This window comes from Megascapheus bottae, chromosome 36 (assembly GCF_031878675.1).
Source record: "Megascapheus bottae isolate mThoBot1 chromosome 36, mThoBot2.hap1, whole genome shotgun sequence".
Lineage (NCBI taxonomy): Eukaryota > Metazoa > Chordata > Mammalia > Rodentia > Geomyidae > Megascapheus > Megascapheus bottae.
Genome location: NC_143544.1, coordinates 5006978 through 5020893, shown reverse-complemented (window position 1 = coordinate 5020893; position 13916 = coordinate 5006978). Strand labels below are relative to the sequence as shown.

At 49.4% G+C, this 13916-nt stretch overlaps 1 protein-coding gene across 1 annotated transcript in view; it reads right to left on the bottom strand.

The window, feature by feature from the left end:
- Positions 1 to 12468, bottom strand: part of Coro7 (coronin 7) — a 49461-nt gene extending 36993 nt beyond the window's left edge. The window contains exons 1-6 of the mRNA XM_090324835.1: positions 12294 to 12468; positions 8921 to 9017; positions 7070 to 7144; positions 4128 to 4198; positions 3477 to 3660; positions 2600 to 2676 (exon numbers count right to left, since the gene is read on the bottom strand). Coding sequence (XP_090180961.1) covers positions 2600 to 2676; positions 3477 to 3660; positions 4128 to 4198; positions 7070 to 7144; positions 8921 to 9017; positions 12294 to 12353 — 564 coding nt within the window. The 5' untranslated portion in view covers positions 12354 to 12468. The remainder of the gene's footprint in view (positions 1 to 2599; positions 2677 to 3476; positions 3661 to 4127; positions 4199 to 7069; positions 7145 to 8920; positions 9018 to 12293) is intronic.
- Positions 12469 to 13916: the final 1448 nt, after the last annotated feature.

Sequence of the window (13916 nt, the reverse complement as noted above, 5' to 3'; positions counted from 1 at the left end):
CAAGCCCAGGACTATCAAAACAAATTATGGTTACCAGGTGCTCACACCTATCATTCTAGCTTCGCAGGAGGCTGAGATCTGAGGATTGCAATTTGAAGCTAACCTGGGCAGGAAAGTCCATGAGACTCTTATCTCCAATCATAAAAATCTCAGAAGTAGAGCTTTAGCTTAAGTGGTAGACTGCCAGCTTTGAGCAAAAAAGCTCAGAGACAGTGCAAAGTCAAAGATTTAAATAAACAGACAAATATTCCAGTTTTGGACATGAAGACATAGTTGCTGAGATAACAATTCTGTCTAATTTGTTCAGTAGGTACCACATAATCCTAATCAAAATTCCAGCAAGTTAATTTGTGATTACTGACAATCTGACTCTAAAGCTTAGATGAAGAAGCCACGCATGGTGGTTCATGTCTGAAATCATAGCATTTGGGAAGCCAAAGCAGGAGGATCAAAAGTTCTAGGCTAGCCTGGGATATGTAGTAAAAACTATGAAGGAAAAGGGAACAAATAACACAGAACAATTAACACAAAACTGAAAGAGCATAAATCCAAAGGGCTAATACAACCCAATTTTACCAAAAAAAGCCACGGTAATCCAGGAGATGGTGGTACTGGCAAAAGTAAAATATATAAATTTAATTAAAAAAATTAAGCTATAAAAAGAAGAAGAAAACCAAGCCCTAAATTCAAGCTGCAGGACTGGCAAGGAAAGACAGAGAGAGAGGAAGAGAGAGAGAGAGATGAAAAAGGAAAGAAGAGAATCATATATTAGTTGTTTCATTTAGCATAATGAAATGCTAAGTTTTCAAGTCCATCTGTGTTATAGCTTATAACAGGATTTCCTTCCCGTTTAAGGCTGTGTAGTATTCCATTGTGTATATATGTCATGTTTTTTTGGTTTATCCACTCATCCACCAGTTTTACCTCTTAGTACCTCTTGTACTCAACTCAGTTTTTGGCACCCAGCAAGCTCCATGAAGGTAGTTGATCCACTGAGTGCAATAGTAAGGATGGATAAAAACCAGGATTCAGCGAAAACCCTGAAGCTGTTCTGGGTCAGGTAAAGGAAGGGGTGGAACTGAACTGCGGCGACACTGCAGAGCCATCCCAAGCCATTTGAAAGCCTGGCACGCCCTCTAGCGGCCACCTTCATCTTTCTCTCTGGCCCCAGGGAGTTCCCTTCTTAGGGAAAGGCTGGGGTGGCCCTGGAACAGTGTCATTCCACACCACCAGAAGCAGGACTAGAAACCAGCAACAGGGAGGTCTCCCAACCAAGGCAGAGAGGCATGACAGGCTCTGAGGGGAGGCATATATCTTACACCAACCACAAGCAGCCTGCCCTGAGCATGGGCAGCTGGTGCATAGCCCAGCTCAGCCCAGCCACTGACACTGGCAAAGGGGCTCTGCTGAGATGCCTTTGGCAAACCATGAGCACCTCCACCTGGCCTGTAGTCACAAGGGGGCATTTTTCAGCTCCCGACACTATTCTGCAAAGGCTCTGTGTTGGGAGCTGAGCCCAGGATACCTTTCAGCTAAAGAAGGCAGCAGTGGATGCAGGACTCAGGCATCTGCTAGTCCCTGTGTGCCTGACTTGTGCTGACCTGGTGATACTGCTGCTGCATTCCCACGGGGAAGCAGGAGCAGGGGGTCATTCCCACAGCATCACTCCCACCATCTCTCATTCCTATAGCTTGAAATTTTGAACTTAGAGGAGAAATGTTTCCCCCTGGGTAAACAGCATGATCCCCCTGGGGCCTGAACTTCTCTGTCTTGCAGGACACCAACAAGTAAGCAATGAAGTGGGCACATGGAGGAGGCTGGCAAACTACCATTGCCCAATGCGCTGCTCTTTGTCCTCGGCATCTCTGAAGGTCACCATTCATCTGAATTTAGACACTGCCCACCTTGGCTATGTTTTGTCCACATGGCAGGCAAGGGAGAGCTCACTCAGGCCATCACTGGGTGGCTGCTCTAGTGTTTAGTACTTGGCTGTTCATCCGCTGCCACTGTGGCAACAGGTACAATCCTTATTCAAGGCCCCTCATGTGAGAAGCCTTGGCACCTTTCTCTCCAAGTGTGAATCTCCAAGTGGCTGAAAGACATCTGTACCAGCACTTCCTCCAGTCACTGTGCTTTTCCTGCCCTCCCTGACTCCCAAGTCAGCTCCTCTCTGGACTCTGGCAGAGACCAAACCTTCCCAGAATCTGACCATCTCTAGGCTGCATTCCCTTTCAAAGGTGGGTCATAGGTCAAAACCACCCTCTTATCTGTACTCTATTGATGTGAGTTGGCCCCTCTATCAGCACAGGGCTGGCCCAGTGCTTAGACATAAAGAAGACTGTTTACAGACAAAGCAGACAGGCTGTGGGTAAAGCTGGCTGAAAGTGGAAGGGAACTGAATGGCACAGACCAGGTACCAGCAGGAGGTTTTACTCAAGCTTCTAAGAGGGTTCGGGTTCCAGGTAGAGGAGGGGGCTCAAAAACGATCCTCCTGACCTCGATGTTTTTTGGCCCCATAAACACTGCTGAACTTGCAAAAGACAGTCAAGGATTAAACAGCATAAGCTGTCCCCATACAGAGGCCACACTGTCTGCTTACCTTGCAAGTTGTGCCCAGAAGGGCTCCATCTCGGCTCCAGACGGCACTCTGCACCAGGTCTCCATGGTTTACCAGCTCTGTAGGGAAATATCCACCACAGTCAGGGTATTGGGGACAGGTCTGGGTTGGGGTAATACCCAAAGCAAAGATGGCAGCAAGGGTCCCTTTCAGCTGGGCAGGAAAGGGCCAGAATCTCCTTCCAAACCTGTTTCACCTCTATCCTCACCAGGTCATGTGCTGCCACTGAACGACCTCCAAGGCTCCCTGCTCCCTGGCTAGGACCTTGCTTCCCTTGGACTCAATTCCACTTGGGTATGCAAGACAAGCACTCTACCAACTGAGCTCCCATCCCTGTCCCTGACACCTATTTTTTATTTATTTATTTTTTTGGGCCAGTCCCTAGGCTTGAGCACTGACCTTGGGCTTTCTCAAGGATAGAGCTCTACCACTTGTGCCACACAGCACCACTTCCGGCTTTTTCTGTTTCTTTTTTTGTCAGTCGTGGGACTTGACTCTGGGCCTGGGTGCTGTCCCCGAGCTCTTCAGCTTAAGGCTACCACCATACCCCTGGAGCCACAGCGTCACTTCTGGTTTTCTGGTGGTTAATTGGAGAAAAGAGTCCCATGGACTTTAGTGCCTGGGGCTGGCTTTGAACTGTGATCCTTAGATCTCAGCCTCTTGATTAGTTAGGATTACAGGTGTGAGCCACTGTGCCTGATACTTCCAGCTTTTTCTATGTATGTGATACTGAGGAATTGAACCCAAGTCTTTGTACATGCTAGGCAAGCACTCTACTACTAGGCCAAACTCCCAGCCTCTTATTTAATTCAGATTACTAAAAACCAACAAGGAGAAGAAGGGCTGCACCATTTAGTACCTGTCAGAGGCTGCTGCTTGGTTGCGTCCCAGACCTTCACAGCTGGGCCTGCTGTGCTCACCAGAACACCGTCCACAGCAGGGTGGAACTGCAGTACTTCCACTGGTAACTCCTCAGGACCCAACACCAGCCCAGGCACTGAGGGTAGGTCCTGGCCAGGGCCTGGCAACCGCCAGAATTTCACCTATGGACAAGATGTGGTTTATAGCAAGGCTGGGGGCTTCACTGTCTCCAACCAGCCCAGGGTTTTCCCACCTACTGAGATCCCATGTTGGAATGAGGCAGATCACCACTAGGACAACACTACTGGGCCTGTCAGAGCACCCCACCACCTCAGCTCTTTGGGCTAAGTAGCTGTATACTCTGTGTCTTGGGAAAGTGGGAGGGCCCCAGAGCGGGGATCCTAGGTCGTGTCTGCAGGCTGGTAGGGAAGACAGGTAAGTGGGGTCAGGGGTCCTACTGTCCCCTCCAACCTCTCTCATCATCCCTGTCTGCCTCCTTTGGGCAATCAGAAAGGTAAAGGAAAGTCAAACCACAGCTCAGAGCAGATACTTGCAAGCCACCAGGAGTAGAGAAGAAGCCCGGGGACTCAGAAGACTCCAGGTTAGAGTGGACAGGACATGGCAGCAACTCAAAATTGGCCCCACTCACCGTCCTGTCAGCCGAGCCAGTGGCCAGGAGGAAGTCATCAAAGGGAGAGAAGTCCAAGTCAGTGATCAGGTCTATGGGAAAAGCGTGATTGGATCCACTGAACATACTAGTTCTAACCCAGTGTTCCCTCTCTAGGGGGGACAAAGACCAGGACTTGGGAGGTGACATCTTATGCCCTGACAGAAGCAGCTGAAGGTCTCCAGGGCCAGGTTCCTCCTAGATGGTGTGAGGCAAATGACTACACCTGCTCTACACACACCGGGATGTGTCTGCAAGGCAGGAGAAGCTCCTTGAATAAGGTTCAACGCCAGACCAGGCACAAAAGTCCGTGAGACTCTTCCATCTCCAATTAGTCATCAGAAAATTGGAAGTGGCGCTATGGCTCAAGTGGTAGAATGCTTGCCTTGAGCTGAAGAGCTCAGGAACAGGACCCAAGTTCAGAGTTCAAGCCCCATAAACAACAAAAGCAAAAAAACAACAAAGAGAGTCTCATGAACTTTCCTGCCTGGGCTGGCCTCGAACCACCATCCTAAGTAGTTAGGATTACAGGAATGAGCCACCAACACCCAGACCTATTTTTTTTTTAAGTCTTGCAATGTAAACTATAAAATTACAGGCATGAGCCACTGGTCAGCTTCTAAGAGACTCTTTTTTTTTTTTTGCCAGTCCTGGGCTTGAGCTCAGGGCCTGAGCACTGTCCTTGGACTTTCTCAAGGCTAGAGCTCTACCACTTGAGCCTCAGCACCACTTCTGGCTTTTTTCTATGTATGTGGTACCAAGGAATTGAACCCGAGTCTTCATGCATGCTAGGCAAGCACTTTAACCACTAGGCCAAACTCCTGGCCCTCTAAGAGACTCTTATCTCCAATAAACTACAGTAAAAAAACAAAAACAAAAAAACAAAGCAGGAAGTGATGCTGTGGCTTAAGTGGTAGAGAAATAGCCTTGGCAAAAGAAGCTCAGGCACAGTGCCCAGACCCCAAGTTCAAGCCCTAGGACTGGCAGGAAAAAAAAAAAAGTCTCTGAGCAGGGTATGGCGGCTCACACCTGTAATCCTAGCTACTCAGGAGGCAGAGATCAGAGGACTGCGTTTAAAGTCAGCCAGCCAGCTGGGGCATGAGACTCATTTCCAATTAATCACTAGAAAATGGGAAGTGAGGCTCAGAGGTAGAGTGGTAGCCTTGAGCTTAAGAGCTCAGGGACAGCACCCAGGCCCAGAGTTTAAGCCCCATGATCCACATACACACACAACCCCCTGCCCTCAACACATCTCTGGCTGGGTAGGGGCAAAGTTCAATGGTAAGCTATATGCTTACTTAGCATGCCTGAAGCCATGGGCTCCATCTTCACAAACAAACAAAAAAAAAAAACCAAACACAAGAAAAATAACCTTCTCAACTCTGTCCTTGTGAGAAACCCAACAGACTATACACCAGTGAATGGAAGTGCTCTGTTCCAATACAAGTATTTACAATTCAGGTGTTACTGACTCACAACCTGTCATCCTTGCTGTTCCAGAGGCTAAGGTCTCAGGATCAAGATTAGGAGCCAGCCTGTGCAGAGAAATCCTAGAGATTCCTATCCCCAATTATCTACCAAAAAAGCCAGAACTGACCGTGTGTGTGGCACAAACGACAGAGCACCAACCATGAACAGTAAAAGCCAAATGACAACAAGAAGCCTGAACTTCAAACCTCAGTACACACATGTATGAAAAAACCAGTATTTCCAAAAACAGCAGTTGGCTTACGTGGCACATTTTGCTTCAGAGCAGGTAAGCAGACTGGTAGCTGCCTGAAACTAACTGGTGGTGTGTATACTTTACAGCCTTAGTTTTATTTTAGTATTAATTTATTTTTGCCAATTCTGGGGCTTGAACTCAGGGCCTGGGCCCTGTCCCTGAGCCTCTCTGTCTCAAGTCTATAGCTCTAACTCTTAAGCTACAGCACTATTTCCAGCTTTTTAATAATTTTTTTTTTCATTTAAAATAGGCAGAGTTTATAGCATAAAGGCCTTATTTTTTTTTTTTTTAACGCATATGTGTGCTGGTCCTCAGGCTTGAACTCATGGCCCTAGGCATTGCCCCTGAGCTTTTTTTTTTTTCTCAAGGCTAGCTCTCTACCACTTAAGCCACAGTACCACTTTTGGCTTTTTGGTGGTTAATTGGAGATGAGAGTCTCAGGAACTATCCTACCCAGGTTGGCTTTGAGCTGGATACTCAGATCTCAGCTTCCTGAGGCACAGGCACTCGGAAACAATTCTTTTTATAAGTCTAGATCAGAAAACCAAGATAGTATAACTTAACACACAGAGTACTCTAGATAAATCTTCATCTTTTTCAACCACTATCATCATCATTGTCAACTGGGCCAAGAATCTACCCACTATTCTACCCCACGGCCTCCCAAAGAGTGACCAGGAACATAAGCCAGAGCCTGAGCGCATAGCTGCTAAAGCTAGACAAGGGAGATATCTGCCCAGTGCTGCAGACAGCCTATGGCGAACACTTTCCTCAGTTCGGGCAGGCTGCCAGGGAGAAAGCCAGGCATCCCCAGAGACAACTACAGCAGACAAAAGTCCTTTGTGTGGACCCCTCTCCAGCCCTGCCACCCAGCATGGCCACCTCCTTGAAGGGTCCTGTGCAGCCAGGCTGAAGAAGGTGTCTAGTGGCACTCCAGAAAAGAACACAGGTCCAAGAGCCACACAGGGTGAGTCCACAGTAGTGACAGATGCCAGTGTCAGCCTCAAGCCCTCCTCCTAATTGATGACCTGGAGCATTCACTTTCTTCCTTTCTGCCCAGGATGGAATTCTAAATCAGGGTGAGCCTATTGAGCCTCAGAACCTTGTAAGAAAACTCAGTGTGGATGATAACACCAAGTGTCCATGATTCCCTGGCACCAGAGAAGCTGGGGAAGGCTTCCTGGATCAAGAACTCACTCACCTGAATGGCAGCCCAGGTAGGCCACGTGTCTCTTGTCCTCTCCATGGTCATCCAGAGGTACAATACCCAACACACCTACGAAACAAACACAGGGGCTCTACTTTGGGGGTCTAATGGGGACAATTTACCTCCAAGATCAGAGCTTCCAGAGAGGGTTACACTTAAAATAACCTGGTATCTACCTGAGACTAAGAGTCTACCTGTAGACACAGACACAGTGAGTAATCCAGGGCTGGATTCTTCCCTAGGTAAGATGTACATCTGTGTGGGGGAGGATGAGAAGCTACTGGAAGGCGAAATTTTCTTTCTGACCACTGACAGTTTTCCCACCTTTATCAGAGAAAGAAGACAACCCCATGGGCTGGAAGTTTGGCCTAGTGGTAGAGTGCTTGCCTAGCATGCCCGAAGAGCCGGGTTCAATTCCTTGTGCTGAGGCTCAATTGGTAGAGCATTAGCCTTGAGAAAGCCCAAAGACAGTGTTCAGGCCCTGAGCTCAAGGCCAGGACTGGCAAAAAAAGGAGGAACAGGAGGAGGAAGAGGAGGAGGTAAAGGAGGAGGAGGAGGAGGAGGAGGAGGAGGAGGAGGAGGAGGAGGAGGAGGAGATGATGACAACAACAACAACAACAACAACAACAAACCCCACCAAGACAGCAGAGTAGGACTAAGAGAGGATGGGTTGATACCATATGTCAATTTTTGGATAGTACTGTACTTGAATCTCCTGACTTTTCAATTGATCTTAAGTTTATGTTAGAGTAAACAACCAAGGAGTTTTCTGAGATAGGGCCTTCCAAAAGCTGGGATTACAGACATACATCATCCTGTTCAGCATGACTTTTTCTTTCTTTCTTCTCCTCCTCCTCCTCTTCCTCTTCTTCTTCTCCTTTTCCTCCTTCTCCCTTCCTGAGCTTCTTTTGCACAAAGCTAGTATCCTTCTCCACTTCTGGCTTTTTTTTGTGTGTGTTTTAGTTCAAAGTCAGCCCAGGCAGAGAAGTCCATGAGACCCATTTATTTATTTATTTGCCAGTCCTGGGGCTTGAACTCAGGGCCTGAGCATTGTCCTTGGGCTTTCTCAAGGCTAGAGCTCTACTACTTGAGCCATAGCACCACTTCCAGCTTTGTCTATGTATGTGGTACTGAGGAATCAAACCCGGGTCTTCATGCATGCTAGACAAGCACTCTACCACTAGGCCAAACTCCTGGCCTGAGACTCTTTTTTAAATTAAAAAAAAAATTATTGCTGGGCATGGTGGCTCACGCCTTTAATCCTAGCTACTCAGGAGGGCTGAGATCTGAGGTTCACGGTTCAATGCAAGCCCAGGCACTACAAAGCCTGGGAGACTCTTATCTCCAATTAACCACCAGAAAACCAGAAGTGGTATTGTGGCTCAAGGGGCAAGGTGGTAGCCTTAAGCTGAAGGGCTCAGGGACAGTGCCCAGGCCCAGAGTTCAATCCCACGATTGACAAAAAAAATTATTATAAAGGGGATATACAGAGGGGTTACAGTTACATGAGAATCTTATCTCTAATTAACTACCAAAAAGCCAAAAGTGGAGATGGGAAAATGGTACCCTTGAATGAAAATCTAAATCTAGTCTCTGAGTTTAAGCCGTGGCTTGTGCACATGGACCCCCCCCCACACACACATACATACACACACACACACAATCAATCTATCTAGGTTAACCATTTTGTATTGACAGAAGCCCTATTTGGTGCTCCCCTCTGAACTCTCCTAGCCCACCACCACCATTCCTGCCTTCCAGCTGGTATAAGCCTGCCCTTCTTCCTCATCCTATCGATGATGACAAGATCTGAACCTACTCCCCCATGATCTTTACCACCCCTACCTGGGCGGTCAGAGTTGAAGGCAATCAAGCTACAGCTTGATTTTATATGGCTGCCACACGTGGGGGTGGTCCCTGCACGAATGTCACTGATCCAGGCCTGGAAAAGAAGAATAACAAATGTAAGGTGTGGGCTGGGTCTTTCTGTTCACATCTAAAGCAGTGGCCATAATCCAATGAATTCTATCTTAAAGCTGTACCACAATAGATGCATTCCTCTGGATCAAACCTTGTTCTAGCTCACACAATTCCTTAGAAAAAATGTTCTTGAAATAACCTAAGGGGGTGATTTTGCTTAGCAAGTCAGTTCCTTAATAAGGGGGAGGAGGCTGTCAGAAGGAAGTGTGTGGGTATGGGGGACTTGTTTCTGTTAAGACGGAGGGAGGGAGGCAGAGGAAGTCAGAGTGAGACGCTCACTGAAACATCAGATGGGCGCAGCTTCCCCAGGCTTCTGCTGAGGGCCTCCTCAGAACCCTTTCCTAGCACCAGGAGAAAAACACCCTTACTTAAGAGGGGAAAACCAAGGCCTGGAATCCTCAGAATATGCATATCCACCAAGTTTTCTAGGTGAATGAATGCCTCGTTCCCACAAAGAGATGTTTCTGCAGAAATACTTTCTTTAAAACTGAGATGAACAAAGTCCTTATATTTCTTACTTTGACAGCACCTTCCCTACCCCCACCCCCATCACAGCATCACCATCTAGATTTCCCATTTGCGTTCACTGGCCACTGATAGAACATGAATACCTATGTTTTTTTCCCTTTCTGAATCATGCTTATTGTTTAGTGACAAGACAAAAATCTTTGAAAAGCAGAACAGATCACTTGCTCTCCTGCCTCCCAAATATAAACTCTTTCACCTCACCATGTAGTTCCTGGTTCCATGGTCTTAAGTCTATCTGGCTGGCTGGAGGCCCATTCAGGACCAAGCATAAAACTCCTCATGTTGTACTTGTTGCACTCAGAGCAACGGGTTTTTTGGGTTTTTTGTTGTTGTTGTTTTTGATGGTGGTGGTGGAACTTGAACTCTGGGCCTGGGTGCTGTCTCTGAGCTCTTCAGGTCAAGGCTACCACCCTACCCTTGAGTTACAGGGCCACTTCTGGTTTTCTGGTGGTTAATTGGAGATAAGAGACTCATGGACTCTACTCTAGTGCCTGGGCTTGCTTTGAACCATGATCCTCAGATCTCCATCCCCTGAGTAGCTAAGATTACAGGCATGAGCCACCATGTCCAGCAGAGCAACAGTTTTATTGTCAATCTAAATATTAGACAATCAGACATTTGCCTTTGGTTTTTCTGTAAGTGCCATTGCACTTAAGAATAAAATCCAATTTCTTTCTGTGGTCTCCTGCAAGACTGCTCAGGACTTATTGGTCACCATGTTCTCCATCTACCTGATGTTCTATTTTCCACTCCTCTACTAGGCTCTTTCCCACTTCTCACCCTTCCGGCTAAAGCTAACCCAACACTTCCTCCAGGAAGCTTTCTCCACCACCCTTCTAAGGTTAACCCCTACCTTACTATTTCCAATCAAGTCTCTCATGTACTCTTCAATGCACTTATGAAAACTTGCAACGTCATTACATGAGAACCTTCTACTTGCTGGCTGTCTCCTTCATGACACTGTAAGTGCCACAGGGGAAGGAAAATGCTGTTGCGTTCACTGCTGTGGCTGCAGAAGCTGGGTAGTGCACACAGCAGTGCAGAGGAAATGCTGCCAAAAAATTTGAAGTGTGCCAGATGCTGGTGGCTCATGCCTGTAATCCCATAACTCAGGAGGTTGAGATCTGAGGATCGCAGTTGGAGCCAGCAGAGCAGGAAACTCGGAGAGATTTTTCTTTTTTTTAGCCTGCCCTGGGACTTGAAATCAGGGCCTGGGCATGGTCCTTGGACACTTTTTGCTCTTCTACTTGAGCCACAGTGCAACTTCCAGCTTTTTCTGTGTATGTGGTTCTGGGGAGTTGAACCCAGGGCTTCCTGTATGCTAGGCAAGCCCATCCCGGAAGAGACTCTCATCTCCAATAAACTACTCAGAAAAGCAGGAAGTGGAGCTGTGGTCAGGTCTTAGAATGCTGGCCTTGAGCAAAAGGTCAGGGACCACACCCAAGCCCAGAGTTCAAGCCCCAGGAATGGCAAAAAAAGAAAAAGAAAAAGAAAGAATAGAAAAGAAATGGAAGTCAAGCCAATGCCAGTGGTTCATGCCTATGATTCTAACTACTCAGGTAGCTGAGATATGGGGATAGCCATTGAGCCATTGGAGGAAGAAGCCTGTTGTGGGACTCTTACCACCAAAACGGCAGGAAGTAGAGCTGTGGCTCAAGTGGTAGAACGCCAGCCTTGAGCAAAACAGGTGACGGGGAGAGGGGAAGGGGGGGGGTAGGAGGAGAAGAAGGAGGAGGAGGAGGAGGAGAAGGAGGAAGAGGGGTGTGGAGGAGGAGGAAGAGGGGTGTGGAGGGGGAGGGAGAGGAGGTGGAGGAGGTGGAGGAGGTGGAGGAGGAAGAGGAGGAAGAGGAGAAAGAGGAGGAAGAGGAGGAAGAGGAGGAAGAGGAGGAGGAGGAGGAGGAGGAGGAGGAAGAGGGGTGTGGAGGGGGAGGGAGAGAGACCACAACTTGCTTTAGACTCCTGATGGGATCACCACCACAGGTCAATTCCTATCCCCAATTATCTGAGGTCGCTCCCAGGCCTTCCAGATAACACAGGAGGTGACGGACTGGGGCTAGCATTCACTCATCTGGCCTGTTGAGCTTCCCCCGAGTGGAAAGCGCCCCCCAGCTCCGCTTCTCGGGCTCCACCGGCTCTGGCTTCCCCCCAAGCCACACCCAGCCGCCGCTGGAAGCATCTCTAAACCGGAGAGTGAGAGGAGGGCACGCGCCGGCAGCGAACGGAGGAAGCGCCGGCGGAAACCCGAGGGCGGGCCGCGCCGCCCGCCAAGGGGGCGCCCGAGAAAACAGCGGCATCTCCCCCCGTGCCCGGCCTAGGACACAGACGGTCCGGGCCGGCCCCGCACGGAGGACGAAGCGCCCGGCAGCAGCGCCCCAGCCCCGGGCGAGGCCGACCGGAAGCAGCTACGGCAGGCAGCCCCGCAGGCCTCAAGGCCCGGCCGGGAGGGATGCGCTGTCTCCGGGGTCCCGGGGCGACCGGGACGGCCGAGACACTCCTGAGGAACCGCCGAGCGGCCCAGAGCGCCTCACCAGAGCACCGGACAGACAAGCCAGAGCCCTGGGCCGGGGCCTGACGGAGGCACCTCGGAGGGGAAGGTCTGGGGGACTCGGCGGCTCCGGGTGTCCACTGCCCGGCGAGTGCGTGGTGGAGCGGACAGCCGGGGCGAGGGAGTGGGGGGGGCGAGGCAACGGGGCCCGCGGGCTAGGCTCACCTCCCGGCGTGGCGGCCGGGCCTCCGTGTGCCGGAATTTGGACACCTTGAAGCGGTTCATGGCGGTAGAGACCCACGCGGCACAGACGGGGAGGCGAGGGGCGTCGGCTCTCAGGTGCGCGCTGAAGAGCCGAGCTACTCCCGCTGCCCGCCGGCCCCACCCGCGGCCCGCCGCTCGAGACCACGCCCCAACACGCCCCCACCCAATCGAAACCGCCTGCGGCCCGCCTGGCCCCGCCCCTTCGCAGCTTTCTCGCGCTGGACCCGCCTCTTGGCCAATGACCACAAGGCAAGCCCGTGAAGCCACGCCCCATACCTAACTACACGGTGGAGAGGTCGTGCACACCCATTGGAGCGTGCGGGGTGTGGGGGTGGTGGTGGGGGGGGATCGTGTGCCTTGGCTGTGATTCCCACCTTGTGAGTTCGTTCCGCAGGCTCTTTTTTCACCCCCCGCAGCGGGCTAATTGTTGTTCTCTCATAATAGTTTAAATACTGGAGAGGGCCAAGCTCAAGGTGGCTTAGACCTATAATCCTGGTTACTTTGGAGGCTAACATCAGAGAATTGCCGTTCAAAGCCAGCCTGGATAGACGAATCCAGGACACTCTTATTTTCAATTAACCAACAAGAAGCTGGAAACGAAGATGTCAAGTGGTAGAGCTCCAGTGTGGGCCAGAAAAGTCAAGTAAGAGTGCCCAAGCCATGAATTCAAGGAACCTGGCACTTGAAGGTCCACATTGATAAAGTAGCCCATCAGCTGTGATCTGCATTTTTAAATTCTGATTTGGATGATTCCCACAAGAGGGAGGAATCTTGACACAGGAAGAAGACATTGGGGATGTGATGCTTGGCCCAGACAGGGATGATACAAATGGCTTTTACCTAGTAAACTGTACCTGCATCACAGGACAACCCTAACTTGTGGTGCCAAGGTTCCACAGATGAAGCTCCAACCCTTATTGGGAAGCCAAACCCCATACAATAAGTTCTATATAAAGGTTATCTATCTTGCCCTGCTTTGTGCCTAATATTTTCATGCTCTAGAAGTACAGTAAATCTTATTCAGCCACATTTAATATTTGGATCATGTCATGCTACAAAACAAAATCTTCAGATCTCAGCCACTTGAGTAGCAGCTAGGATTACAAGATTAAGCCACTGGCATCAGGCCCAACCTGAATTTTACTGGTGAAGGCTCTGCATGTCTATCTAGATTAATACCGATATACAGACAACACTTATGAACAACACCCTGGGTATGCCCTAAGGAGAGGAGCATTAATCATCCTAAACCCATTCACAAGGTCTCAGATTCCCTTCCTGTGGCTTGGGAAGGTGATAGTGTGAAAAGTTCCAACCCCTTTGCAAATAAGCCGGTAGGTCTACCTTTCTAGTCTCATCTCTGGTTACACAGCCTACTTTTAGGGCTTTTGCAAACGTTCACATCTTCAGACATCTGCTTTTGATGTCATCACATTACCTGGAATGCTGTGGCCCTACTCGACGCACTTTCTATCAGAGTGCAGTTCGAACAATGTCCTCTTCACACTCCAAACCTAGCACACCCCGTTTGAGAAGCAGAATGACTAAGGCTTACCCTTTGCGACCCTTGTTTATGTCTTTGAT